We start from the raw sequence: 27,227 nt of genomic DNA, 5'->3' as shown, positions 1-27,227 counted from the left end.
ATTTCTTAGTTGATTAATTTTAGACGTTATATGGTGACCTCCAGTAATGACAGACGAGAACGTTAGCTCTTTGATGCAGTCCCGCACTCTTTAAAGAAACCACTCTGTCCTCCCACTTTGTGGCCTCGGATTCAGGGACTGTTTCTTGCCAGAAGCGTGCAGCACAGTGAGGTCTGGCCTAGAGGATGGTAAAGGGGACTGGGCAGTACGGGTGGAGGGGCCATGAAGAGGGAGGGGCTTGGAAAGCAAGCCCCTAACGTTGCTTAAGAAATGCCGGGTTAACCCTCAGGTGCACGTGCCCGAGTCTGACCCTGAACAGCATACCAAAGACCTTGAGAACTGACTGTGGCACTCACACTATGCACCAAAATTTAAAAGGTCGGCTTTGCATAGATTTGTTAAAAAACACATTCGAAACTGGGGAGGTGTGATTTCTACCTGTGTAGGGGCCATTCTGTGCTAGTGTGGGCGTCTGGGATTTGATTGCTGCTGGACGCTGATCTTTTTCTGCTTGGCAAGTGACTCGATTATAACTTCAGAGCATGTGGCTTCAGACATCGCTGGTTTTACGCGGACTTCGGGCCGGGGGGCTCGCTCCCGGGTCAAGGTGACAGGAAGGGGGGCTCGCTCCCGGGTCGATTCGACACGAAGGCGCGACTAAGGGAGGCGGCTGCTGTTTGCTGTCTCCTCGCAGGTGGAGCAGGTGGCGTCGGGGACGGTCCAGTTCCAGTACTCGCTGAGCCCCAAGGCACACCCGGACACGCTGCCAGGGCACGGCCGCGGCCCGGAGGCGGAGCAACAGCCCTCCAGGAAGCCACCCGCGTCCCCTGCAAGTAAGTGTTTGCAGGGCACTGATTTTGGAGCACACAGCGTGACTCCCGCCTGTTCCCGAGGAGACGTACTTGGGCCGGTACGATAACGTTCACCCGCGAATCGCCACAGATTGCTGTCATTTGAGCCAGTGGGCTGAGCTTCTGCTTGATGTGGAGGTGTAGGATTGGACGGTGACGGGTGGCCTGGCGCGGTGTCACCTGTCACCCGGAGCTCCCTGACCAGAAGCCTGCGGAAGGCTGTGCCGGTGACGCGTCACGGGGCCCTTGGCACGGGGGTCCTGCAGACGCGGGCCCGAGAGCCGGAGCCGCGCTGAGCGCCATGGGTGCGCCTCTGCGTTGTGCTGTTAGCGTGTCGTGGGTTTGCCCTTCCGACGAGGCGCTTCCCACCCGCTTCAAGTCCGAGAGTGGGGCGTCTGCTCTCAGCTCGGGCCTGTGAGGAAGGGAGTGAGGGCTACCAGCAGAGCAGCGTCCTTCCCGTGGGCGGGGACGTGTCTGCACGTGTGCAGGTGGTGAAGCAGTGATGTCCGTCTGTCCGTCTGCCTCCCACACCTCATCCCCTCACCCCTGAGCTCTCTTGCTGTTGGCTTCCTTCCGGGAAGAGTTTCTCCACGTAGTGACCCCGGAAGCTCTGGGGAATCCCAGCAGAAAGAACCTCTGTTCACACGCTCCATAGAAGTCCCGACCGGGGCCCCTGCTGCGTCCCCTGCCTTTGTCCGCGTGGTTCCCGACTGGCAGCCATCGGTGCTGCTCTCGGAAGAGAGTGTGGAGTCAGGGTGGGGCCGGCAGACGTGTCACCCACGGACCCCAGTCCCCGCTTGGTCCCTGCACTCTGCCACTTCTGCCGTGGGGCGGCCTCCCAGCTTGGGCCAGCTTTGCCTGCGTTTCGAGATGTTCGAACGAACAGATATCAGCAGTCCTGCCCCTGTTGTGCCATGCAAGGATGGAGACCGGTGGGAGCTGGCCTGTCCCTCGGACCGCAGTGTCTCCAGCTCTCCGCACGTGGCCAGGAACAGAGCAGTGCCCATGGGAAGCCAGACACTCCTGGGCTCCAGGCATGTTGTGGAGGTTCAGGGGGAAGGGGATCCTCCCTCCCCACAGACGCCGCTGGCTTTGGGCTCGAGATGATCATGTTAGTCAGTGGGACGGACATCTCTCTGGATGACTGGGTGGGGGTGTGTGCTCCCCATGCGGGGCTCACCGAGCCCTAGTTGGGCATGCAGGCTTCGCGCCCTCTGAGCTCTTTACTAGGAGAGTTGTGGTTAACATCATGGCAGACAGATTGCTGGAAGGATCCAGATCTAGTACAGACGTGTGGTGGCAGTGCCATCCATTCTCCACCACCATCTGGGGACCAGCAGGTCCGCCCGGATGGAACCTGATTGCATTTGGTTTATTTAATTGGGATTTATCGCTGCATTCACATCACATTGAGAGGATTGCCTTCATCCCAGATTCCAAGCATTTGAAGGCCTGGCCTCCCAGGACCCGACGCAAGAGACTTAAATATCTCTCGTGCTTAAGCGGTGATGGAAACCTTTCCTCCTTCGATATTTTACCAACTTACCCGGTTCTGTTGGAAATCTTGAGGACACGCGGCTGTCACGTTAAGTGAGGGACTTTGGCTCTCTGTTATGAATTATCTTTTTTATGTCCTCTGGAGAATTACGAGGGAGCAGAGGCCCACTCATCACCCTCCGGGAACGAGTGCACGGAGCCACTAGAGGGCACTCGCTCTTGGTTTTTGGAACTTGGAATTTCCCTGACCCATATTTTACTTTTGAATGTTCTGGCGGTCTCAGAATGTCCGTGTGTTCGCTTCACGGATTTGAAAAACAGCCGGGTAGAAGGGGTCGTGGGAAACCTGTCCTCATGGTGTTTCCCAGGATACCCTGGGTTGGGTTCTTGCCATGGTTGTGACTCTTTGTGTGTTGGCACTGCAGGGACGTCTTCTCCGACAGGCGGCTCCCTGCCCTGGGTTGTGTCATCAGGGCAGTTATTCAGGAAGGGGCGTTTGAGCTGTCCAGCTGGAGTGACGTGAGCTAGCAGATTTCAAGGGATCCCAGGTGTGCGCTCTGGGGGAGGACGTTAGCGGGTGGCCCAGAGCAGAGGCCTTGGCAAGGGGCAGGTCCCTGCAGTGGCCAGCCCCTGACGCTGACCCCGGCCTCAGACTCTGGGCACCCCTTGGCTCTCCCCACTCCTCTGGGGCCTGGTTGGGGCACTCGCGCACCTCCAGCAGCAGGATGGACAGACATTAGACGTGACACCTTTGTGGTGACACCCCCTCGTCAGCCCTTGGAGCATGCATCTTCTCCCGTGTCCTCTGTGCTTAGGGGACATCTGGGTTGGGGCGTCTCTACCAGGCACATGCATCTCTCTCGCACAAAGAGCCCGGCTGCTCCCGCAGGTGTGGAGCCGCTTCCCAGGTGCTCAGGTGCATGTTGGACCCTGGGCCCTAACTTAGCAGCATTGTGGCAGCTGCTGGCGCAGGCAGGACCCTAGGACCCCCGGGTGTGCTCGGGATGCGTGTCCCTCGCTGCCCCTGACTGCCCGGCCTGCCTGAGCAGTGGCGGCGGCTGCGGCGGGGGGTGGAGGGGGGCTTGTGCAGCTGTGGGCAGCCCCAGCCCCTCCCCCGCAGCACCCCCAGGTGTGCTGGGCCTCCCCAGGCATCCGGTGTGCAGGAGGCCCTCGGCCACCCGCGTGCACCCTGGGTGCAGCACCAAGCCCCATAGCCACGCCATCTCTGAGCTGGCTGTCCCTAATCTCTGCGGTTTGTTCACTGTCCCCATTTCCTGTGGTTAGAGTCTCAGGGAGGATGACTGTTTACCCCCGAATAATTAGGAATGAGGGCCTTTCAAATGGGTTTGTCGTATGAATTCTTGGTGTCTGAACAACCATCAGATACTGAGGAATCCTTTATTTTCAAGGCCCAGTGAGGACATCTGTTTCTCCAGGTCTTTCTTTAAATCACGGTGACGCTGTCTTTAGCAGTGTTGACCCTTCCTCGGCCATGCGTTTGGTGTCCGCTGTCCTGATCCTGTAATGTTGCCAGACCCTCCCCCCCCACTCCCCGGTCCGAGACCTGAGCTAGTCGATGACTGACCCCTCAGCTGGACATAGGTGGGTTTGTTCCCCTGGACAGCGTTTTCCTCTGTGAACACCCCTCATCCGGCCCGCCTGCTGACTCCTTCCCTCAGTTTCCCCCCAGAACGCACAGCGGTGTTTAAGAAAAGCATTCCCGGAAGACAGCTTGCATTTTGGGACAAAGGGCTTTGGTGGTACCTGCTGTACAGGGCTGGCCCCTGGTTGGGGACGGGCAGGGAGGTGGTTGTGCTGTGGGCCCCCCAGCATTTCCAGAGAGGCCTCTGCTCCCTCCAGCCTGGAGGAAGCCTCCACGAACGCCTGGTCTTCCATTGACCCGTGCACTTGTTTGCTTAACTCTCTGTGACCCCTGCCCAGTCCCCTCACCAAAGGCACGGTCTGTGGAGCGTTGACGTTTCAGATTTGCGTGATCCTGTACACGCGTCCCCCAGGCAGAGGAGGTGCCAGGACACAGGTCTTTGCGTGACCCGAGGGTCTGTGTCCACAGTTTGGGCTTCTAGAAGCCAAACTGACAGAGGGCGGCTTGGATGGGGAGCTTCTGTTGACGGTGGCTTTCAGCAAGTGGAGGCTAACCAGTGGGTGGCAAGGTGTCGGGAAAGATGCATCTTCACTCAGGTGGCCAACCTGCTGTCCTCTGTCTCGGGCGGTCGGTGGGGATGCTGTCCACACAGCACGCAGCCCTGGTGGCGGGGGAACCACCTGGGTAGTCCCTTCCCGCTGTCCTCTGTGCCACCTCCGAGGCCTAGGTGCACGTGGCTTCCCAGGCTGCGTGGCCCCTGAGCCGCCCAGAGCGCGTGCAGGGCTGCCGGTCCTCTCGGCGTTTCCGTGTTCTTCAGGAGACCAGAGCCCTGTGGCTGCTCAGCCAGATGCTGGTGCTGCTCCCGGAAGGGGCGTGTGCGGGGCGAGCCTCTGGGGCTAGCAGCTACTTTCCGTGGTGTCTCCATCTGTGGGCCGCCCTGCCCCCCTGCCCGCCGTCGTTGGTTCAGCCAGGAGCGTTTCGGGTTCCGACGGAGATGCAAAGTCGCACCTCGTAATGATTGTTAAATTAAATTTTGTTCTTTTTTTTTTTTAAAGTTGATTTATTTATTTTGAGAGAGAGAAAGCAGGGGAGGGGCGGAGAGAGCGAGGGAGAGAGTGAGAATCCCAGGCAGGCTCCACGCGCAGCTCAGAGCCCAACGCGGGGCTTGAACTGACAAACCGTGAAATCATGACCTGAGCTGAAACCAAGAGTTGGACGCCTAACCAGCTGAGCCGCCCAGGCGCCCCGAAGTTCTTTGTAATTTCACCACCGACCCGTGAATGTGCACGCTTACCCTGGCGCATCAAGGGGGAGGTGATAGCCCCTCGCCCTCGCACCCCGTTGCGTGGATTTCAGCGGCCTTATCTACGCTCCTGCATCCACGGCGCTCTTTTCCAACTTTTCCCCCTTGAACGTGGATGAGATGACACATACAGGTTGTTTGGGGACTGGCTTTTCCCATGCCACGATCTCTCTTGGCCCCCTTTCCACATCAGGACCTCCCCCCGCCCCAGTTGTTACCAGGCCACACACGTGACCACGGCCGCTCTTCCCTCCGTGTGTCCGTGTTGTGTGCACGTGGCTCTTTCTGATGTGCCGTCACCGCACACGTGCTGCCCGGTGGCTCCTGGCCCGGCTGTGCCCTGTGCTGGAGCTCAGGCCTCCCTTCCTGGGTCCGGCCTTGTGGCCTCAGGGAGCCTCTTGGAGGCACTGAAGTGGCCTCGTGAAGAGGACACGTTCTCTGGCTGTGGCTGGTAGGTGGTCTTGTTTGGGAAGCAACATGGCCAGCGATCACCGATTACCGCCCAGAGCATTGGAACAAAAAGCTGGAGCCGGGATGTTTTGTGGTTTTGGTGTGTTTTCGCCCAGGCCCTGCCCCCCGGGCATCCCGGCCCTGCGGTCACCAGCAGGCATCTTTTTACTCTGCCGCCAAAGTCTTTCTTGTGCTGATTTATTCTCTAGGAAGATAAGATTGCATAAGTCCCAATGTAAAGACTTACCTCAAGAAACATAGCGCACAGCACCCAGCTTTGAGAAGGTGGGTGAACAAGGGTGTGTGGAGGGGGTCTTGGACGGCAGGCTCCGGTTTTTCTTAGTGGAGGGCCACGGAGGCGTTTCCTGCAGTTTTAGCCTTGTTGCCAAAGTCAGGCTGTGGGGCTTTCCAGGGTCCCTGTTCCGGGTGGGACAAAGCAAGACTCGGTGGCTGGACAGTTTCGGGGAGGAGGGTGGCTGAAATGGAGCGGAGGTGCCCTGGCTGGCCGAATCCTCATGTGCATTTGCTTCTGGCGAGGTGACACCTTTCCCCGGAGGCACAGCTTGATCAGTGACTTGCCATGAGCTAGTTTGGGGCACTGAAGTTTCTGGGACTCAAGTGTTTCTAAGTTCCTGGGAAGCACCTGCCTTGGCCTGTTAGCAAGGGGCAGGCAGGCCACTGACGGGGGTGCCCTCTGGACTCCGAGGTGGATGCAGGTTGGAGCCTGTGGGAGCCTGCCTTGGCATCCCTGAGGTCAAAGGACACATGTGGCCCCTTGCTCTGGGGGCCTCTACCCCTCCCGGTCTCACCACGTCTGCACCTGGAGTGAGCGGGCATCAGCAGGGCTGGGAGACAGGAAAAGTGGGCTGTTTAGAAGTTCCTTACCTGACGTCAAGTCCACCCCAGCTGGGGAGATGCCAGGCCCGCCGACACGGGACCCCAGCTCTTTGAAGTCAGGTGTGTGTGAGCGGCGGGAAGATGGAAATACCCTGGGCAGGCACGCAAGGACTTTCACGGTCACGAAGCCCACCCTTGGTGAGACCACACGATCGGAGAGCACGAGGCCAGGCAGAGAAGCTGGAGCCCCAGCACACCTGGCTCAGGCTGCATCCTCTGCTGTCACCCGCAGAGCGATCCTCACTCTTGCCCAGGCCAAGTCTGCTCCAAACTGCTGGGCCCCCGGACTCTGCCCAGTAGCTGCTGCCTGGGCCGCGGGCGGCACCGGTCACAGCCAGGGGGCAGACGGGGCAGGTCCTGGCTGACTCGGGCTCCCTCCCCACCTCCATCTGTTTCCCCCCCCAGGCCCACCAGCGCTGCCAGCCCGGGGGCACGCTGCCCCCCAGGACTCGCCCGTGGGACCAGGGGTAAGTCCAGGCCCGAGAGGCCTGTTTCAGAATTCCAAATTCAGTTACCCGAAGGTTCCAGCTACATTTCTCTGCGTCTTGAAGGACAGTGGTGTCCCGCCTGGTGGGCTGGGGCTGGGGAAGGGGAGGGGCCGAGGTGCTGCGTCCCGTCCCTGCCCTGCTGTGCCCCACCCTCCCGGCTGCAGCTGCTCAGCTCTCCGTGCATCCATCCGGCGGCCACCAGTGTTATTAGTGATCCTGCGGTCAGCCATCAAAGGCACATTTCAATACTTTTGAGAAATGACGTCTTCTCCCCGGCAGTTATGTCTAGCGGCTGGAGAGTCTCTCGGGACCGGACAGCCTTGGTTGCTTTTCTGAGGCTCCATAGTATGGTCTTCATCTCCTTCCTCCCCACCGTCTCTGCCAGGAGAGGGGGCCTGGCAGTGACCAGTGTCCTGGCCAGCGAGGTCATGGCCGCCTGGGGCACCAGCCAGGCCCAGCGGCTGAGCAGCTGGTGCTGGTGGAGACAGGCTGCGGCCGGCAGAGACCGCCCGTCAGACAGCAGACGGCTCTGCGTTTGAGGGTTTCCTGCGTAGGAAGAGAAGGCCCTGCCTTGCTCTGGCCTCTGGAAACCCGAGTGGTTGTGGTGCTCGCCCGCGGTTCCGGCTGCGCCGTTTTGTACAGGGCCAGGGTTGGCTTGTCTTCCAGCCAACGTCGTCTGCCAGCAGCACCCTAGGAACTGACTTCCTAGAAAAGTCGAATAATCCGGTATCAGACTGTCCCCACAGAAGCAGTTTTCCTGTATACCATGCAGCTTGTAAACTGGCTCAGTAGTGAGCATTGTATTTGCCAGAAGACACGTGTGTGGGGACAGCCTCCCAGGCTTCCCTGCTGGCCTGTTCAAGCACTTTCCTTCCAGAAGTTTCCATGTCACCCTAAATGTTCGGGACTCACAGGATAGCGCTGTCTGCTTCCAGAGGCAGGAGAGGCTCAAGACAGCTTGTGGGGTCTGAGGGGAGCTGAACAGACCCTGCAGCTCTCCTCTGCCCCCTCAAGGGCTCTGGGGTCCCCTGTTGCCACACGCCCCCACTCGGTCGTATGCCCTCACCACCTCTTCGTGTGTCGAGTCCTTCTGCACCAGCACCTCCTTGGGCCGGCTGTGGCTGTGCGTGACAGAGTCCGGGACTTGAGAGGGGGGTCTCCAGTGGACGGTGGGCCCCCTTGACAGCCACACTCAGCTTCCGAACGCCTGTGATGTTTACGGAAGGCTAGCCACGTGCCGGGTTCCCTGCCACCCCCTCCCCGCGGGTTCTCGCTTCATTCCCAGCTGGTCCTGTGATTTAGGTGCTCTCTTAGTCATACAGACAGGACACCGAGGGGGAAAAAAAAAGGTGTTTGGTGACTTGCCCACGGTCGCGTGATCCTAGTGATGACGTGGGGACTCCATCCCGGCGGTCTGTCTCCAGAGCCCGCCTGGGCTGCCATTGCAGTCGTGGCCCTCGTGCCAGGCTCATGTCACGGGAGCACAGGTGCTGGGACTCGAAGGGTCTTGAGATGTTCAGTCCCCGGCTAGAAGTGAAACCCCGCCAGGTTCAGAGACCAGCCCGCCCTGCAGCCCGCGAGTGGCAGAGACCCTGGCTTCCCTGGCCCTCCCTTTCTCCACTTGCTCTTTTGTGTTAGTAAGATTTTGTAAGCAAACGTTACCATCTGGGAGAGGGCACGGCCTTGCGCGTCCACAGCTAAACTGAAGGAAGTCAGGAGCGGTCTTGGGCTCCAGAGCAGCCACCGAGCACGAGGTCGCATTCCCGCTGCCCTCTCTGCCCCGCTTACCGGGTCTGTGCCGGCGTGGGTGGGGGGCGCCGTGACGTGACGGGGGTGTGTCTCACGTCTCGTCCACGCTTCCTCCCCTTCAGCTGTCTCTCTCCCAGCTGGCGGCTTCCCCACGGTCCGCCGCCCGGTGCCGCTCGGCCACGCTGTCCTCCCCGCAACCTGCCGGCTCTGAGCCCTCCCCGGCCCAGGCGGTAAGTACGCCCTCCCTTCCTTCCTCCAGGGAGTGGCTCCGAACCCTGGCTTCTGCTGAGGCCTCTGGCTTTGCGAGCTGTGCCGGGCCTTGGTGAGGCGGCCGAGACCCTCATGGGCTCTCCGTGATACGGGCATGGTGACGGTCGCGGGGCCGGGGGGTGGGGGGGGGGGGGGGGGGGGGGGGGGAGGGTGTGTGTGTGGACATGGCTTAACAGTTCTTGCTTCCGGTATTTGCCACCGTTCTGTCCTGCTGACCAAGGAGCCTTAGGTGTGGGAGCTCTTCCTGCCACAGGGCTTAATTAGGCTTTTGCTCCACCTGACCAGACAGAGCTAGACCACCCTGGGGTCTCTGTGCCTGAAAGAGAGGGACAGTTTTGCCAGAGGTAGGAATAGAGGCCGACCCAAGCCTGCAGCACTCCGGGACACTCTCCTCGCTGTCGGCAGCTGAAGGAGAAGCAGCGGAACCCGCCGTCCTGGATTCTGGTGCGTCTGGGCTCAGACAGGCCTGTGCTGCCGCTGACCTTGGGGAGCACAAGTGAAGTCTGATTCCACAAGCTGGCTGGCGCTCCTGTAAACCGCATCTTCAGTCCTCTACTGGGAGTCTATTGAGGAAAAGTAGTGCCGTTCCCTTATCTATTTGAGAACACGCCCAGTACCGTGAAATGCCTCGGTCTAAAGCCTGTCTGGGGCTCGTGTGTTTATGAAAAGCCTGCATCTCTTAGTGTTGACAGCTGAGATGTGTGAGAGTCCTCCCTGGTTTTGTGGTGTTCCTTTGAGCTGGAACGGAAAGCTGGGGAAGCAGGCTCGAAGGAGAGTATTCCGGTCCCCAGACAAGCTCTTCATTTAGACACGCCTTCTACTCTGGAGGGACGTGGGAGGTGGGATACAAGGGGATGACTGGAATACCCCAGTGACATGGGATGAGAGGAAGGTCTGCACGCGCCAGCCGGGGGCTGGGGACCAGTGCGTCTTGTGGTTTGAAGGAGGGCTTGTTTTTCTGTTCTATAAATGTGGTTTTTATGTTAATTGACCTTCTCAGACAGCACATCCCTCCCATGGTACCTGTTCATAAAATTGATGCTACCTTTCTCGTTGCTTCCCGACTCACACAAAATACGAGATGCCCAGATAAACCCGAGTTTCAGATAAACGGTGACTTTTTAGTATAAGTCAGTCGTGGATATTTCACGGGACGTACTTACATTATACCGAGATTATTCATTGTTCACCTGCTGTTAAAAGGCAACTGGGCCTCCTGTGTTTTCATTTGCTGAAGCTGGCAGTCCGACAGAGGTGGTTCGTCCGTGAACCCCCACACCCCAGCATCCTTGGTCGTTACAGGCTGGGATCCTGGCTGGCCTCACCCGGGCCCACATTTTGCTCAGCAGGGGCTCCCCTTGGAGGGCAGGATCTGTCACCTGGAAGCCGAGCTGAGCCAGGCGTCCTTGGTCCTGGGAGCATCTGTTGCCGAACACTTGCAGGAGCTGCCTTTCACACCGGTGCACGTCCCGATTGTCGCGGGCGTCCAGGCCAGGAGGTGAGGGGCGGCCGTGGGAGGGCCCAGTGTGTGCTGTGCCGTGAAGACGGACCCTGAACGACAGGCTGTCCCCAGAGGTGGGGCCACAGGTCCTGCCCCTCCCTTCTTTCCTGGAGGCCGGCTGCGGGGGTCTTTCTGTTTCAGCTCTGGAAGTAAGCTCTCGCGGGCCTCGATGGTGCTCCTGCAGGCCTCTGGCTTTCCTGAGATTCTGGATGCCAATAAGCAACCAGCCGAGACTGTAAATCCCGCAGACCCCGTGCAATTCAACCCTCAGAAGGAAGAATCCGATTGTCTACAAGGCAATGAAATAGTACTGCAGTTTCTTGCCTTTAGCAGGTACGTTCTTAAGTGTTCTGTGTTCCTCTTTCTGGCTCTCGCTTTCCTCGCGTTGAAGAAACACCTCTGTGTGGTTCTGAACTGGGAGGACCCTCCATGCTGAGATCTTACCAGACTAAGGGACGCTGTCTGTTTTTATTTTCATCTCACTACGACCCCCACTCAGCCATTTCTGAACGCGGTCAAACCTGCTTTTGCCTGGTCTTCTGTGATTGAATGTGTCGTGTTGGTCAATTCTTCGGTATTCGTGTGGCTACGCGGGCAGGTTCTCCAGCTGGGGCTGAAGTGGGTTGCTGTCCAGCGGGCTCCCCGAGATCCCGGTGGAGCCACCCGGTGGGCGGACGAGGCGGTGTGTGGCCTGTGGCACTGGGCTGTTGAAAGCCCAGGTTCTCTGCTCTGGAGGCTCGATTAATTTGGGCTCTTATTGGATTCAGAGTGTCCCAAGACAGCCGGGCAGCGCCGTGGCCAAAGACCGTGTATTTCACCTTCCAGTTCTACCGTTTCCCGCCCGTGACAACGCCGCGGCTGCAGCTGGTCAGGCTGGACGAGGCGGGCAGGACGCGCCCCGGTTCCCTGCCGCATCTCCTGGTTCTTGCCGACAGAGATGATTCCTCCGATGCTGGTAAGTGCTCGTGCGTCTGGTGGGCGTGAGAAGCCCGGCACCGAGCCTTGTCTGCAAGTTCTATTATTTTCAAATGACGCGTGATGAAACATTTCCAGCACGTGCAGAATTGGAAGGAACGGTGTAGGGAACCAGTGTGTCCACCGGCGGGCCCCCGCTCCAGACCCCTCCCCGAGCCAGGGTCGCTTTGAAGCAAACCCCAGACGTCGTCTGATCTCATCTGCGAGTATTTCCTTACGTGTGTCTAAAAACTAAGGAGTCCTTTCTGAACACTGTAAACTCAGTATATCCTGCTGGAAATGAATAATAACCCCATAATGCCATCAAATAGCTGATGTTAAAATTTTCCCAGTAACTTCATGCATTTTTTTTTTGAGGTTGAAGAAGGGTTTTTGTTTTTTTTTGAGGATGATAACATTTTTAAAGGTTTTCTCAGGTACGTTTCCCTGGACATTGCAGTGGCGTCGCTCTCGTGGCTGTCTGCGGTCCCCCTGCCGTCCCCAGTCTCTGCTTCCGATTTATTTGTTGAAGTAGCCACGTTGCTTGTCCCGTGGAGCTGCCCTCAGTCTGCACTGGGGTTTTGCTTCCCAGTGATGACATTTAGAATGTTCCTCTCTGTCCCCTGTTTTTTCTGTACATTGGGAGTGAGATCTATGTGCGTGGCCAGAGGCATGTTTTTGTTTTGGGCAGGAATTCTCCAGGGCCGGGGTTGCATTCACTACCTCTGGCAGCTGCATAGGGCCCGGTCGCTTCTTTCTGTGCCGTGTCGGTGGCCACTAGGTCCGTTGCTGATGGGCTGATAATTATGCTCAGGGTTTAAGTGGTGGCATTCTCCTTCTGGAACCCCTCTTCATTTGTCAGCTGGAATGCCTCATGAAGAGAAACTTCCTGAGGTGCAGTTCACGTAGGAAAGGCAGAATAATGCTCAGTTCTTCCCTTTTATTTACTAATTTTCACAATAATTAGCCAGTTCCCTAGCATCCTTCGAGAGTGGGGCCGAAGTTTGTTTCTGGTATCATTATAAACCAGGGATTTAAACTGCAGTAGAGCAAAACAGATCAAAAGTGTTGTTTTTATTGATGGTCAGTCACATGGTAAGGGGCAGAGCTGGGTACCTTGTGTCTCTTAAGTAGAAAGGGCAGGTGGAAAACGATGTGTTAAAATGCTAATCAAATGAGGGTAGTTTAACGACATCAGCACAGACAAAAGAGGCAAAAGGCAAATGCAGTGCTAGGGGTAAAGAAACCTGTGAAATATAATCGAGGGAATAATCACTAAGGAAATAAATAATTCTGTATCTGTTGAACTTCCAGAAAACATAGCCTCAAAATATAAAAGAAAAATTGATAGACTTTATGCAGAAATTGACAAACCTGCAGTCACAGAAGGTTGGACCGACCTGTGTCGGTGAGTTGACATATCAGGCAGAAAATAGTGAGGGAAATTGTAAAATACAGTCTAAAAAGATGATCTTACAAAACCTGCAGGACCAGTTTAGAGAACATGTGTTCTTTTCAAGCATACTTTGAGACTTATGGAAACTGATCATTCATAGACATGTGTGTATGTTTTAGGCCATCACGCAGGCATCACCTTGTACCAGGAGACTCAGTATCCGATCTAATCGTATGGCATTCTCTGACCGAAACGCTGCAGATCAGAAATCAACCATTCCCTCAACCAAAAAAGGCTCTGAACTGCCGGGTTTTTTGTTTTTTTAATTAAAAATTTTTTTTTTTCAACCTTTTTTTATTTATTTTTGGGACAGAGAGAGACAGAGCATGAACGGGGGAGGGGCAGAGAGAGAGGGAGACACAGAATCGGAAACAGGCTCCAGGCTCCGAGCCATCAGCCCAGAGCCTGACGCGGGGCTCGAACTCACGGACCGCGAGATCGTGACCTGGCTGAAGTCGGACGCTTAACCGACTGCGCCACCCAGGCGCCCCTGTTTTTTTAATTTTAAAATACATTTGTAATTATTCCATAGGTTAATGAAGAAATAAAAATAGAAATGGCTATTCATTTACTTATTTATTTATTTTTAAATGTTTTTATATTTATTTTCGAGAGAGAGAGCAAGCAAGAGGGGGGCAGAGAGAGAGGGAGACAGAGGATCTGAAGTATGCTCTATGTTTAGAGTGCAGAGCCTGATGTGGGGCTTGAACTCACAAACCGTGAGACCATGATCAGAGTCAAAGTTGGATGCTTAACCAACTGAGTCACCCAGGTGCCCCAGGGGAAATTTACAGCTTTAAATGCTTGTATTGGGAAAGAAGAAAGCATTTTTTAAAATGCTGATCTAATTGTTCAACTCATGAAGTTTGGGGAAAAACCAGAATAAATCCAATAAAAGTGGAGGGAGAGAAATTTGAAACTAAGCATAAATGCTTAGAAAACAGCAGACAGGGTCAGCCAAGTTGCTGGGCCGGGGGTGGGGAGAGGTCACAAGGTCAGAATCGGTCGCAAGGGTCAGAGCTGTTGCAGGCGTTGGTGGGTCCGAGAGCCGGGCGTCTTGCTGGTGGTCCTCTCCATCCGATGGGCTTTGCTGCCGGCAGAGGTAGCTGCACAGCTGCCGCCAGCCGCGGACCCCAGGGCAGAGCCCTCGCCCCCTGCTTGTCTGAGGCCCCTGGCATCCTCTCTCCCTGCAGGCGAGTCTGAAAAGACAGAGGGGAAGGGGGGTGCAGCTCAGGTCTGCTCCTTCTCCAAAACCCTCCGGCTGATGAGCTGTCCTTGGCCTGGGGAGGAGCCTGCACTGGGCAGAGGGTGGGCGCAGAAGGTCCCTCTGCTTGGAAGCATGTGGCCAGGAAAGGACCTTTGCCACATTCCCAGGTTTTGTTCTCTCAGCTCCCTGGGTTTCCCAGCCTTCTTGGGACCACTTCTCCCGAAACGACTGCCTTCTCTTTGCCCATCCTCCCATCGGTGGACAGTTGGCGGACAGTTGAGCTCATGTCCCCAGAAGGCTCTGAGATGGATCACAATAGTGCATTGATTTCAAGGCTCCCATGCACCTGTTGCCGAGAACGTGTCTCCTCCCCCATTTCCTGTTGTTTTTTTTTTTTTTTTAATTTTTTTTTTTTTTCAACATTTATTTATTTTTGGGACAGAGAGAGACAGAGCATGAACGGGAGAGGGGCAGAGAGAGAGGGAGACACAGAATCGGAAACAGGCTCCAGGCTCCGAGCCATCAGCCCGGAGCCTGACGCGGGGCTCGAACTCACAGAGTGCGAGATCGTGACCTGGCTGAAGTCGGACGCCCAACCGACTGCGCCACCCAGGCGCCCCCCATTTCCTGTTTTGAGCCCCATCTGGCCACGTTATCTAGGGCAGCTCTCGGAGGTTCTGCGGTGAGGTTAAAGGGATAGTGTTTAGGCGATTCCGTACAGAAGGCCTGATTTGAATATAAACTCCTTTACCGTATGAATTTCTCAGAGAGAAATTAGTTCAAAAATTAAATTTCCTGGGGTGCCTGGGTGGCTCAGTCGGGTAAGTGTCCAACTTTTGGTTTTGGCTCAGGTCATTACCTCACAGTTCATGAGTTTGAGCCCCCATCGGGCCCTGCTCTGATGGTGCAGAGCCTGCTTGGGATTCTGTCTGTCTCCTTCTCTCTCTGCCCCTCCCGTACTTGTGCTGTTTCACCCACAAAATAACATAAAACTTAAAAAAAAAAGAAATTTCCTTGCAAGTTGAGGTCCAAAGAAGTTAAGCTCCAAAATCAAAATTTGTCATTATGAATTAGAATTCAAAGTCTAGATTTCTTAAGTTCAAGTCCGAAAAAAAAAGTTCCTTTCTGTGTCTTACCCAGCTGACTTAGCCAATGTTGCCCCTGCCTGGGCGGGTCTGGGCTCCCTCCAGCAGCTCCAGCTTGGGGTCCTTCCTCGTGGCCCAGCTTGGGGTCCTTCCTTGCGGCCCAGCTTGGGGTCCTCGTGGCCCAGCTTGGGGTCCTTCCTTGTGGCCCAGCTTGGGGTCCTCGCAGTCTAGCACCTAGCCTCTCTTGAGCCTCACTTAGGATATGTTTTCTTCTGTTGTTGAGATAGAACATGTGTGTAAACAAAGCGTTCAGTTGCACCAGCCTTTGAAAATTAATAGGTTTTATTTTTTAGAGAAGTTTTAGTTTTATGGAGGAACTGAGCTGGTCGTCCAGAGTTCCCAAATACCCGCCGCTCCCAGAGTCTCCCCAGTTAGCAGCCTTTCGTATCAGGTGTGGACGTTTGTCACAGTTGATGGACGAGTGTTGACGCTTTGTTGTTAAATAAAGCTCAGAGTTCGCACGAAGGCTTGCTCCTGGTGGTGTACATTCTGTGGGTTTTGACAAACACAGAACATCTAGATCCCCATACAGTATCGTGCAGAATAACTTCACCCCTCACATACGCCCTGTGCTCCACGTCTTCAACCCTCCCTCTCTCCGCCCCCCTCCCCCCTCCCCCCTCCCCACCACTGATCTTTCTCCTGTCCCCATGGTCTCCCGTTTCCAGGGTGTAGTATGCTTGGAATTGTGTAGGACGTAGCCTTCTCGGACTGGCTTCTTGCACTTAGTAGTATGCATTTAAGATTCCTCCATCACTTCTTGGGGCTTGGTAGCTCATTTTTTTTTGACGCTGCGTCCCGTTCCATCGTCTGGAGGGACCACCGTGTATTTCTCTTTTCCCCTACTGAAGGGCATGTTGACGGCTTCCAGTTTTTGCCTTTACAAATAAAGCAGTTATAGACATCTTCGCTCAGATTCTGTGTGGACATAAATTTTCAGCGCTCTTGGGTGACACCTGGGAGCACGTTTGCTGGGTCGCAAGGTAAGGGTATGTTTGCTGTTGAAGGACTGTCTTTCCGAGTGGCTGCACCGTGTGGCGTTCCCGCCAGCCACGAGTGCGGGCCTGCTCCACACCCTCTCGGCATTGGCGTTGTCGGTGTTGTGGGTTTTAGCCGTTCTCACACATACATGGTGGTGTCTCGCTGCCGGTTGGCTTGCGTTTCCCCGATGGCGTGCGATGGGGAGCCTGTCCGCCAAGAGTGACTTGCCACGTGCCCGTCTCTCTGGGGAGGTGTCTGCCCGTTCCTTTTGCGTATTTGTAGACTAGGTTTTCTTATTGTTGTGTTTTAAGAGTTCCTTGTTTATTTTGCACAAAAGACCGTCATCAGATGTGTGTTTTGCAGATGTTCTCTCTGCACCTGCAGCTACCCTTGTTCGTGGTCTCACCAGTGTCTTTGGGAAGGCAGATGTTTTTGATTTGAATGGAGTCCGGTTTATCAGTTATTTCTGTCATGGGTGCCTTGTGTCTTTGGTATTAGAGCGAAAAACCCGTCACCACACCCAAGGTCACCTGGATTTGTGTCCCCTGTCTTCCCGGGTACCAGAGTTTTGTGTTTCAAGTTTAGGTCTGTGATCCGTTTTGAGTTAATGTTTATAAACGTTGTAGTGTTCACAAAGTGAACACCGCTGTGTGACCACGAGCCCAGCCACCCCGATAGGACTGCAGACCGGTACCTGGGCCTCCCCTGCCCCCCCATCCTTGGCTTCCCCAGGGGTGAACGCCCCTCAGAGTCTGTCACTGTAGACCAGTGCACTGTGGTTTTGGACTGGAGCAGGATCACGTTGTGCGTGCCCTTCTGAGTCTCACTTCTGCTCGACGTGTCCGCGAGGTCCATCCAGGTTGCCGCGTGGAGCGGCGGTTCGGCCTTTATCTTGGCTGTATGGAAATTCTTTCTCTGAGTCTTCCACACCATTTATCCATTCGGTTGCCCACAGACATGTGACTCATTTCCGGCTTTTGCGCCTTCTTTGGGTGCGTATGTATGCGCGTGCACTGGTGTTGGGTGTGCACCCACGAGTGAAACTGCTCTAGGGCACACGTGGTCATCTTTAGTCGATTTGCCCAGCAGTTTTCCCCAATGCCCATCCATTAGAGTAGATTTGATCCAGCGGGAGACGTGGCAGCCTCCCGGACAGAAGTTTCCGGAACCCACGGCCCTGGACCTGGTGGCTGCCTCTGCCCCAGGCTCCTGTTTCTCAGTGTTCCGGCTCGTGAGGAGAATTGTGTTTTGTTGCCTCCTTTCCTCAGGACAGAGCTCCCTTGCCGACTGCTGTTCCTGTTCTTTTCAGGAGGGCTCAGCCGTTTGTGGTCCTATCCTCCCGCACACATGCGACGCCTTCTTCCCCTTATTTCCTTTGCTTTCTGGCCTGGAGTTGGGCGTCTCTAACACGTTCCTCCCGATGTCTAGGCCAGTGGGACCTTTCTTAGCACGGGAGCTGGAGTCCTTGAGCTCTGGGTCAGCCGGGAGCCCCCTGGTCTGGAGAACTCTCGTGCTGGCGTTTGCCAGCCCCGCTCTGGGCCCATTGGGTGCTGCCTCTTCCTTGGTGGCTGTCCTGTGTCCTGTGCCTTCTCCACGTACAATCTCACGTCCCCACCTACCAAAACCGTGTCTGTGTACTGTGACACGCTTGCGTTCGCTGTTTATCTGTTTCCCTCGATCATTTGAAAGCCAGCATCAGGGGAGGTGACACTTCACCTCTAAACACAGTGTCAGGCTTTACTGAGAAATGGTTCCACCGTTGTCCTGGAATGGACAGGAGTCTCACTGCCCCATCCCCGTTTTCCCTCATAACGTTTGTTGTGGCTGCTTTTTCTCTGTGACACGCAGTCTGGGACCTGTGTGGTATTGGGGGTTACCTCCTTAACGTCCTTTCCTCTGGAATAGTCCCCTGCCTTCTCTTTCCAGCGACAGTGGCTGTTTGAAGGGCCCAGGCGAGTGGTCCTGGAGAGCGTCCCTCATTCTGCGTGCATGTGATGGTTTCCGCACATTGTTACTGACCCTGGCCCTTGGTAGGTCTCGCGCACGGAGGGTCAGGGCTTACGCGCTCCGTCAGGGTCTGGACGTGGCACCAACGTTCCACGTGCCTCATGTGACATCCCGTCTGCAGTGTCGAGGTCAGGGCTCATGGTGAGGGTGCTGGTTTGGTCCCTTGGGTGAGGCACCGCCCCACGCGCCTCTGGGGGAAGGGAGGTGGCTCCCCTTGGCACTCAGCACGGAGTTCTCAGGCCACTCTTGGGCTCCACGTGAATATCCACCCAACAACTTTCACCCACTCTTCTAACATCCTTGGTGGAGCTCTGCCTGGGTCAAGTCTTTAACTGGAGTTTTGTCGGGGCGCCTGGTGGCTCACTGAGTTAAGCGTCCCGACTCTTGGTTTCCGCTCAGGTCATGATGTCATGGTTCATGCGATCGAGCCCCGAATTGGGCTCCACGCTGACAGCGTGGAGCCTGCTTGGGACTGTCTTTCTGTCTCCGCCTCTTCTCTGCTCATGCATACTCGCTCACTCTCTCTCAAAAATAAATAAATAAACTTGAGTTGGAATTTTGTAAATGGTGGTTTTTCTAATTTTATCATTTGGTTTCCCTCCATTAACTGACATTCTTCTATTAACAAAAAATTTTTCCTTATCAACCGAGGGTGAACTACGTATACATCCTCCAAAACAGAATAAAAGCTTGAATTCCCTTGAATTTCCAGTTTGCAGGGTAAGAAGTTGTAACAGCTACTCCAGTAGGGACAGTCCACGATTGATATATGTCCTGTCCGTGTTCTTGTTTTGTTTTTAGAACATCACTCTGATGTTTATTCAGTGTGTTAAATTCATCGTTACTACTTTTTTGTTGTTGTTGTTGTTTATTTTTGAGAGTGAGAGAGGCAGGATGTGAGTGGGGGAGGGGCAGAGAGAGAGAGGGAGACACAGAATCCGAAGCAGGCTCCAGGCTCTGAGCTGTCAGCCCAGAGCCCGACGCGGGGCTCGAACTCACAGACCCTCAGATCATGACCTGAGCCAAAGTTGGAGGCTTAACCACCTGAGCCACCCAGGCACCCCCAATCGTTACTACTTTCTGATGCTCAGGCTTCCCTATGTTTGGCCGGTAGGAGACCTCCCAGTGGGCCAGGAGCCCTGACGCAGCCTCACTTTCTGGAACGGCCCCCTGTCCAGGGCTCCCCATGTGCCTTCTCTGCCTCCGACCTGGACCAGCTGCTTCTCCTGTGTGGAACACGCTTAGAGACCCAGGGCTGGGGTGCTTTTGATTCTGGGTCGCATTGCTTCTAAGCCTTTCCCTGGGTAGAGCTGGAGAGTATATCGTAGCATGAGTTCACACTGGTATTCCTCATTGAGATTTAGTTTTTTCCTCAAAGGAATTTATTTGTATCTTTTTATACTGGGAATCATGTTTCCTGATAATGTATTTACTTACTTTTCCTTACAATTTCTATCACGTATTTTCAGAATTATATTGCTACTGGGGCACCTGGGTGGCTCAGTCAGTTGGGCGTCTGACTTCGGCTCAGGTCATGATCTCATGGTTCGTGAATTTGAGCTCTGCGTTGGGCTCTGTGCTGACAGCTAGGAGCCTGGGTCTGCTTCGGATTCTGTGTCCCCCTCTCTCTTTGCTTCTCTCTCTCTCTCTCTGCTTCTCTCTCTTTCTCTCTCTCAAAAAATAAATAATAAACATTAAAAAAAAAAAAGAAGAATTACATTGCCACTGTTAATGCTAAGGGCACAGACACCGAGTGGAGGGCTCAGATTTCTGGCGTTCTCCCTTCCTGGGCCACGTCCTGCTGAGGACAGACCTGGAGACGATTCTGGGGAGCTGGTGCCAATTTGATATTCAGTCAGATTCATTGGTTTCCATTTGTTTTTAATTTTATGTTGGAGTATTTACATGGCTCAAAATATAAACCCCTTGTCCTCTCCAGACCATCCACACCCCACTCAGCCTCCTAGAGGTAACCAGCCTTTTAGTTTCCAGCTTCTCCTTCTGATGTTTTTGTTTGTTTTAAAAAGTAAGCAACGACATTTCTATTTCTCCTTGTTTCTTTGTTCAACAGGTAGCATAGCAAATAACACTCTTTCTCACTTGCTTTTTTCAGTTCACCTTACGCCCCGAACCTGACTCCACACGGAGCCCCTGTGCGCTGGTTTCCACGCCGCATCGAACTGCTCTGGGCGCATGCCCTGTGCTTCACTCGGCCTGGTCTCCTGCTGAGGGACACTCGGGCTGGTTCCAGGGCTTTGCCTTTCAGAGAAGGTGGCAATTAGTAACCGGGGTCAACGTGTTCTCTGCGCCTGGCGCTGTGTGTTTAGGGTGCGTTGGCAAGCTGTCAGGTTACAGATGTGCCAGCACCCGCCCCCCACCGGGTTAGCCCCTCCCACTGGGTTACCTACGCTCCCCGCCCCCCCACCCCCCCACCCCCCACCGGCTTAGCCCATGACCTTCCTGTGATTCACTGGCAGTGCCTGGGGCTGCCTCTTTCCTCAGGGCCTTGCCCACAAAATGGGTTGTTTACCTTTGGGAGTTCTACAGTCTGATCATGTGAGATGGATCTTTGTGAAGTTTTAATTTGCATTTCTGTTATAACGAGTGAAGTGGAGTGTCTTTTAGATTTGTCCTTGTCTGCAAACTTCTATTCCTATCTTTTTCCATTTCTCTCCCTGAGTTTTTGTCCGTTCTGTCCTCTGTTTTGGGAACTCTGTTTATTAGGGGGATTAACTGTTGCCTGTGACGTCAGTTGCAGATACGTTCTCCTGCTTTGTCTTTTCTTTGCTTCTGGCGGGTTTTCCAAAGTAAAGTTTTGTTTTCGTCCCGTCTAATGTGCCAGTCTTCCTTTGTATTGCTTCTGAGTTTTCCCAAGTCCTGGATAGGAGGGCGTCCTCCCCGCCAGCTCGTAGAGAGAAGCACACGTTTTCTTGGAGGGTTTGTAGGTTTCATATTTCACATGAGATTTCTGGTTTATTTGCAGGTTATTCTATTGTGTGATGGGAGATAGGGATCCAATGTTATCTTTTTTCAAATGTCTCTCCTTTTGACCCAGTGCTGTTTATTAAAAAGGACATCTTTTTTTTTTTTTTTTCAGGGACTTGAGGGCCACCCCTATCACGTACCAACATTTTTTTATCAAGTGGGTTTATTTCTGGATTTTATATTTTGCTCCATTGGACCAGAGGTTGGCAAACTGATCTCTGTTAAGGACCAGATAGTAAATATTTTAGACTTTCTGGGTTACATATGTTCCCTCTGGAATCTTTTTTTTTTTTTTTTTTTTAACAACTCTTTAAAAAGATGAAAGCCATTCTTAGCTCCCAGCTAGATCGGCCTGTGGGCTGTGGTTTGTGAGACTCTGCATTAGATTATCTGACCAGGAAAGGCAGGCATGCTATTTGGTCAGAGGTGCTACTTGGCTGTGCTTTGCATTTATAGCAGCCCTGCCCCTCCCCGTCCCCCACCTCTCTGTACATTCTGGCTGGGCTGGTTTTCCAAATGAACTTGTTAGGCCCTTTTTAGGGGTTCTGGGGAATCCATAGGTTAACATGAAGAGAATGGCCCTCGTGGGGCAGGAGCAGACTTGCCAGGCACAGGGACATTTCCTCACTTGCTCATTTCTATTTACCCGTCTTTCCAAAGACTCAGAAGTGTACCTCATGGTGGGTTTTGCTGTTTATTTGTTTTCAAACCAACGAAATCTTGCCTTTATCTTTATTACTTTTTTTGGGGGGGGCGGGTGTTCTTTACTGTTGTTTTTCTAATTTGAGTTATTTAACTCATTTATTTTAATTCTGTCTTTATGGATGCAGAGTATTCAAGGCTATGAATTTTCCTTTGGTTGCTGCATTATGTTTTGGTGATTCAGATAAGTAGAATTTTCATTCTTTTCTAGAAAATCTATTTCAATTTTGTTTCCCTTTTGACATTGAATTATTTAAAAGTAAGTTGTAAATTTGTTTTTAAAAGTTGTTTCCAATTTCTGGTTTGTTGCATTGTGATCAGAGAATATTATTTGTAATATTTTTACCTTATGGAGCATAGTTAGGTTTTCTTTGTGGCCTAACACATAATTAACTTTTATTAACGTCCCAAATACATTCGAAAGATGTATTCTGTTGTTGGGGAGCAGTGTCGTACGTATATGCACACGCTCCACCTCAGGGATTAGCTGGTCTGGTCTTTCATATCCTTATTTATTGTGGGCTTGACCTGACTTGAAAACAAAGTGATTAGTTGTTCTCTACTATTATTATGTTTTTATCTGTTTCTCCTTGCGTCTCTAGATTTTTGCATTGTCATTTGGTGCCTAGATATTCCTAGCTGCCGTGTGTTCATTGGTGATTGTAGACTGTAGTCTTAGAACGTGCCTGTCATCTGTGGGAGTTGTGGATGCCTTCACGGAGCAGGGGTGTCTGTGAGTCAGGAAGGAGGGGCAGAGGCTGAGGACCGTCCAGCCAGAGGAAGAGACTCCTCCAGACTTGGACACAGGGGTGTGGCTGGACTGAGGCTCAGGAAGGAGCCCGGGGGTGGGCGTGGGGGGCTGGGGCTCCGTGTTTGTGAGGGCGGAGAGGGAGGTAAGCTTGGGAGCCTGAGCGGACCCTGGGGAGGTGCCACTGCCCCTGGGGTCTGTCTTGGTTGAGTAGATGGTCAGCAGCATCGCAGACTTCTGAGGGTGGTGGAGATGGCACAGGGCTCCCTTTGTGGATGCTGTGCAGTGATGGATGGACCACAGGGAGCGGAGGCCTCAGGGGAGGCCGCCGAGGAGCCGGTCATTTGAGCCAGACAGAGTGAAGGGACCCAAGCCTGCGGGGTGCGGGGGGACTGGGCGGCTCCCGCGTGAGAGCCCTGAGGCTGGGCCCAAACCAGGAGGGCCCCCACAGCCCCACAGGCCTCCCCCAGGTGCTCAGCACACCATCAGCTCTGGGCTCAGTGTGTTGTCCTGAGACCGTGAGCTCCATCAGGCTGGGACCCGTTCGTCCTCTTCTCCCGTGTGATCCCCACGCGGTGTTTGGTGCGTGGTGGGGGGTCCCAGTTATTATATTGCATCAAGAAGACCGGGCAGCTGATAGGAGGTAGTGATGGGGAGGGGGAAGGAGCCAGCCTCGCAGGCTGGGAAGGAGCCAGGGTGGGAAGGAGCGTCGAGGGTCCAGTGGGGACATTGGCGAGCAAGTGGAACCCGGGTGGAGAGTCTGGGCCTGGGGGACCCTGGGGTGGAGCATGGAGCCCCCAGGCCAGGTGTCTATGGGTGTCGTTTGGGAAGTTGGCCCACAGGGTTCAGATCTATTCTGCCTCTTTGAGTCGGAAGCCGGACCGGCGTGGAAGCCGGTGCCCGAGCTGTTCCTTCTCCGCAGCGCAGGTGCACCTGGCAGGTGGAGCTGTGGCATCGGTGCCTTGAGCTGGGGCTGGGCTGGTCACAGGTCTTTGTTCCAGTGTCCACCATGCCTCTGAGGAGCCACCCATTATGGAGGGGTGTCCAGAGAGCACCGGATGTCTCAGCTGGCTGGTGGCACTGGGGCAGGGGCGGTGGGTGTCCTTGGCCTCCATTCAGCCTGTGACTTCGTCTGGTCACTGGAGATGTGATGCTCGGGACTGGCCTGCACGGTGTCACGGCCGGCCCTCCCTGAGCCTTTGTCCTGGCTCCTAACTGCTCCCCTGCTCCAGGAGGTGCCCCTGTGACCTCCCTCGCTGTGGCCGGTGCCAGGCCGTTGGCAGCTGGTCCTGGCTCTGTATCCCTTGGGCCCGTGCGAGGCCCTCCGCCCCCAACCGCTCTCAGCCCCCAGTGCTGTGTCCTGTCCCGACCGGCTTCCCTCCTTCCACAGGGAGCACTGTCCAGGTCCTGAGAGCGGATGGGGCGTTACTGTGTGGGCCCCCCTGGGGTGGGGTGAGGACCCTGGAACCTGTTCCCCCTGCTGAGTAAACACGTGGCCCTTCCTCCCGAGACTTAGTACTGGGCTCACCAGGGGCTCCGTGAGCGTGTTCCCCGGCGCTGCAGCTCGCTGTCTCTGCCGACGTAGAACGGATGGCGCTGCCGCTTCGAGAGGCTGCAGGCCTGGGCTGCTGTCTGCTCCCTTGTCAGTAATAAGCCTGGCGGCTGGGACAGCCCCGAGGAGGCCCCGTGCTGGGGCGGAGGCTGGGCCTCGCGAGCCCCGTGTGCTCAGCTCGACCTCAGCGCGAGCTCCCACGGCCGTCTGCCGGCCCCTCTCTGACAGCAGACGCAGACTGCGATGCTCCTTAAACTCTGCACACGGAATCACGGCCTCCCCCGGCAGCCCCACCGGGATGCCTGTCCCCGTTCGGGAGGGACTGTTTCACGAGGGTTCGGTGAAAACCCTAAATCGTGTTTTGGGAGGAGTTCATTGTATGTATTGGGAAGAAACGCAGACTTCTGGACACGACTCTTTGTTTTGTAAATTTGGATATCTTACGACGTTTTTGATTAATGTGTTTATTAAACTGTAGTTACGACGGAAGCAGAAATTAGTGATCGTGACCAGAGCAGAAATCTCTTCAAAGTGTGAAGACGATAGATGGCTCTAATTACCTGTGGACTCATTTGGGGCCTCTTTGCACAGGCTCTCCTGGCTTTCAGCTCAAGTTCCTGGCGGAGCCTGGATTCCTGAGGCCCGGAGAGCAGAGTCGGTTCAGCCACTACCTGGCCGCGCAGACCCTCCAGGTGGACGTCTGGGATGGAGACTCTCTGCTCCTCGTTGGATCTGCAGCCGTCCCGATGAAGGTGGCTGCGCTCTGCTGGCCGAGCCCGGCCCGGGTGGGGTGGCCCTTCTGGGAGGCTCCGCCCGCTCGGTGGTCATCATCCGGTGCGGGACCGGGGTCTGACTTCTTTGTTCACAAATCCTGTCCCGCCCCAAGGAGAAGGTTTTCACGGGGTCTCAGCTGTGCAATACCAGGTTCTATTTTCTCAGCCATCGGTCCGCTCCCCCCAAAACTGACCCCTGGTGAGGTCACCTCCCGCCCCCTCGACGTGAGGATGCGCCTTCCCCGGGGGCAGCGGCCGGGCCTGCGGGAGTCCCCCCTTCAGCCCGGAGGTAGGAGCTGGGGCACCAAGTGGAGTGTGCCAAGATCACCTGGTGCCTGCTCTCGGTTACTCGAGTCGTGCTTTCCTCACTGTAATGGAACCTGATTCTGTCTCTAAGCTTTCCCTCCTCCTCGTATACTAAGACCTGTGTCCGTGGGTGAATTTAAGGCTCTTCCCCAGAGTTGCCCCCAGAGGGTCAGTGTAGTTGCACTGTGCTCTTGGGCCAGGGACTGAGGACACGACGTCCCAGCGGTGGCACGGAGGTGTGAGAGGACACGGCTCCACAGCTGCAGCCCCCCCCCCCCCCCCCCAGCTCTGAGAGTCACCCACTAGCTGACCTCCTTCCAGATTCAGCCTCGGGGGCCCTCGGTTCCCCCCACCCCCATCCCCCGCTGTGAGCCCTACCCCTGCAGCAGCCCCGTCACTCCTTGCTGCTGGGTGGCCCTCACTGCGACGAGCTCACGGCTGCCATCCCGTGGTGCCCCTGGCTATGCGCGTGGCTCCCCTGACGCCACGCTCCCCTCCTCCTCCTAAGGGCTGACGGGGCTGCGTCCCCCCTCCGCCCGCCTCGGTGTCCATCTCTGCCCCCAGGGGAACAGGGTCGCCCGCAGCGCGCACTCGCAGGTGTCAGCTCATGTTCTCGGTCCTCACTCGGTCCTCACTCCGGTCCCTTGGGCCTTCCTGGGTCATTGTCCGGTGCGGCCCCAAGGGATCATCGTGGCCACTGTGTGTTTCCCACACTGGCTGGTGATGTCCTGGAGGGTGGGCTTGGGACGGTTACCCCATCTCCAGCACAGTCGTGACCCACAGTAGGCATGGAGCTGTGTGGCTGAGAATGAGCAAACGGAGGGAGCGATGGGGGAAGGGGGGAGGAGGGATGAGGAATGAGGATGGGAGGAGGGATGAGGAAGTAGGGGGAGGAGGGAAGAGGGGTGAGGGGATGGATGGGGGAGGAAGGGAGTGGGAGGAGGGGAGGAGGAAGACGGAGTGAGGGAGGAGGGATGAGGAAGTAGGGGGAGGAGGGAAGAGGGGTGAGGGGATGGATGGGGGAGGAAGGGAGTGGGAGGAGGGGAGGAGGAAGACGGAGTGAGGGAGGAGGGATGAGGAAGTAGGGGGAGGAGGGAAGAGGGGTGAGGGGATGGATGGGGGAGGAAGGGAGTGGGAGGAGGGGAGGAGGGGAGGAGGAGGAGGGAGTGAGGGAGGAGGGAAGAGGGGTGGGGGAATGGATGGAGGGAGGAGGGAGTGAAGGAAGGGAGGAGGGAATGGGAGGAGGGGAGGAGGAAGACGGAGTGAGGGAGGAGGGAAGAGGGGTGGGGGAATGGATGGAGGGAGGAGGGAGTGGAGGCAGGGAGGAGGGAATGGGAGGAGGGGAGGAGGAAGACGGAGTGAGGGAGGAGGGAAGAGGGGTGGGGGAATGGATGGAGGGAGGAGGGAGTGGAGGAAGGGAGGAAGGAATGGGAGGAGGGGAGGAGGAGGGAGTGAGGGAGGAGGGAAGGGGGTGGGGGAATGGATGGAGTGGAGAGGGAGTGGAGGAAGGGAGAAGGGAATGGGAAGAGGGGAGGAGGAGGGAGTGAGGGAAGAGGGAAGAGGGGTGGGGGAATGGATGGAGGGAGGAGGGAGTGAAGGAAGGGAGGAGGGAATGGGAGGAGGGGAGGAGGAAGACGGAGTGAGGGAGGAGGGAAGAGGGGTGGGGGAATGGATGGAGGGAGGAGGGAGTGGAGGCAGGGAGGAGGGAATGGGAGGAGGGGAGGAGGAAGACGGAGTGAGGGAGGAGGGAAGAGGGGTGGGGGAATGGATGGAGGGAGGAGGAAGTGGAGGCAGGGAGGAGG

General features: G+C 55.5%; 1 protein-coding gene across 10 annotated transcripts in view; it reads left to right on the top strand.

The window, feature by feature from the left end:
• Positions 1-27,227, top strand: part of NPHP4 (nephrocystin 4) — a 111,088-nt gene that overhangs the window by 59,331 nt on the left and 24,530 nt on the right. For 9 of the 10 annotated variants that reach the window (XM_042995967.1, XM_042995966.1, XM_042995970.1 and 6 more), the window contains 7 exons: positions 695-833; positions 7,007-7,068; positions 8,961-9,068; positions 10,455-10,606; positions 10,751-10,942; positions 11,377-11,564; positions 24,938-25,098. In XM_042995967.1, the coding sequence (XP_042851901.1) occupies positions 695-833; positions 7,007-7,068; positions 8,961-9,068; positions 10,455-10,606; positions 10,751-10,942; positions 11,377-11,564; positions 24,938-25,098 (1,002 nt within the window). The remainder of the gene's footprint in view (positions 1-694; positions 834-7,006; positions 7,069-8,960; positions 9,069-10,454; positions 10,607-10,750; positions 10,943-11,376; positions 11,565-24,937; positions 25,099-27,227) is intronic. The other variant, XM_042995968.1, reaches the window with a different exon arrangement.

The sequence above is a fragment of the Panthera tigris genome, chromosome C1 (genome assembly GCF_018350195.1).
Source record: "Panthera tigris isolate Pti1 chromosome C1, P.tigris_Pti1_mat1.1, whole genome shotgun sequence".
Classification (NCBI taxonomy): Eukaryota; Metazoa; Chordata; class Mammalia; order Carnivora; family Felidae; genus Panthera; species Panthera tigris.
This window is presented reverse-complemented; position numbering and strand designations above follow the sequence as displayed.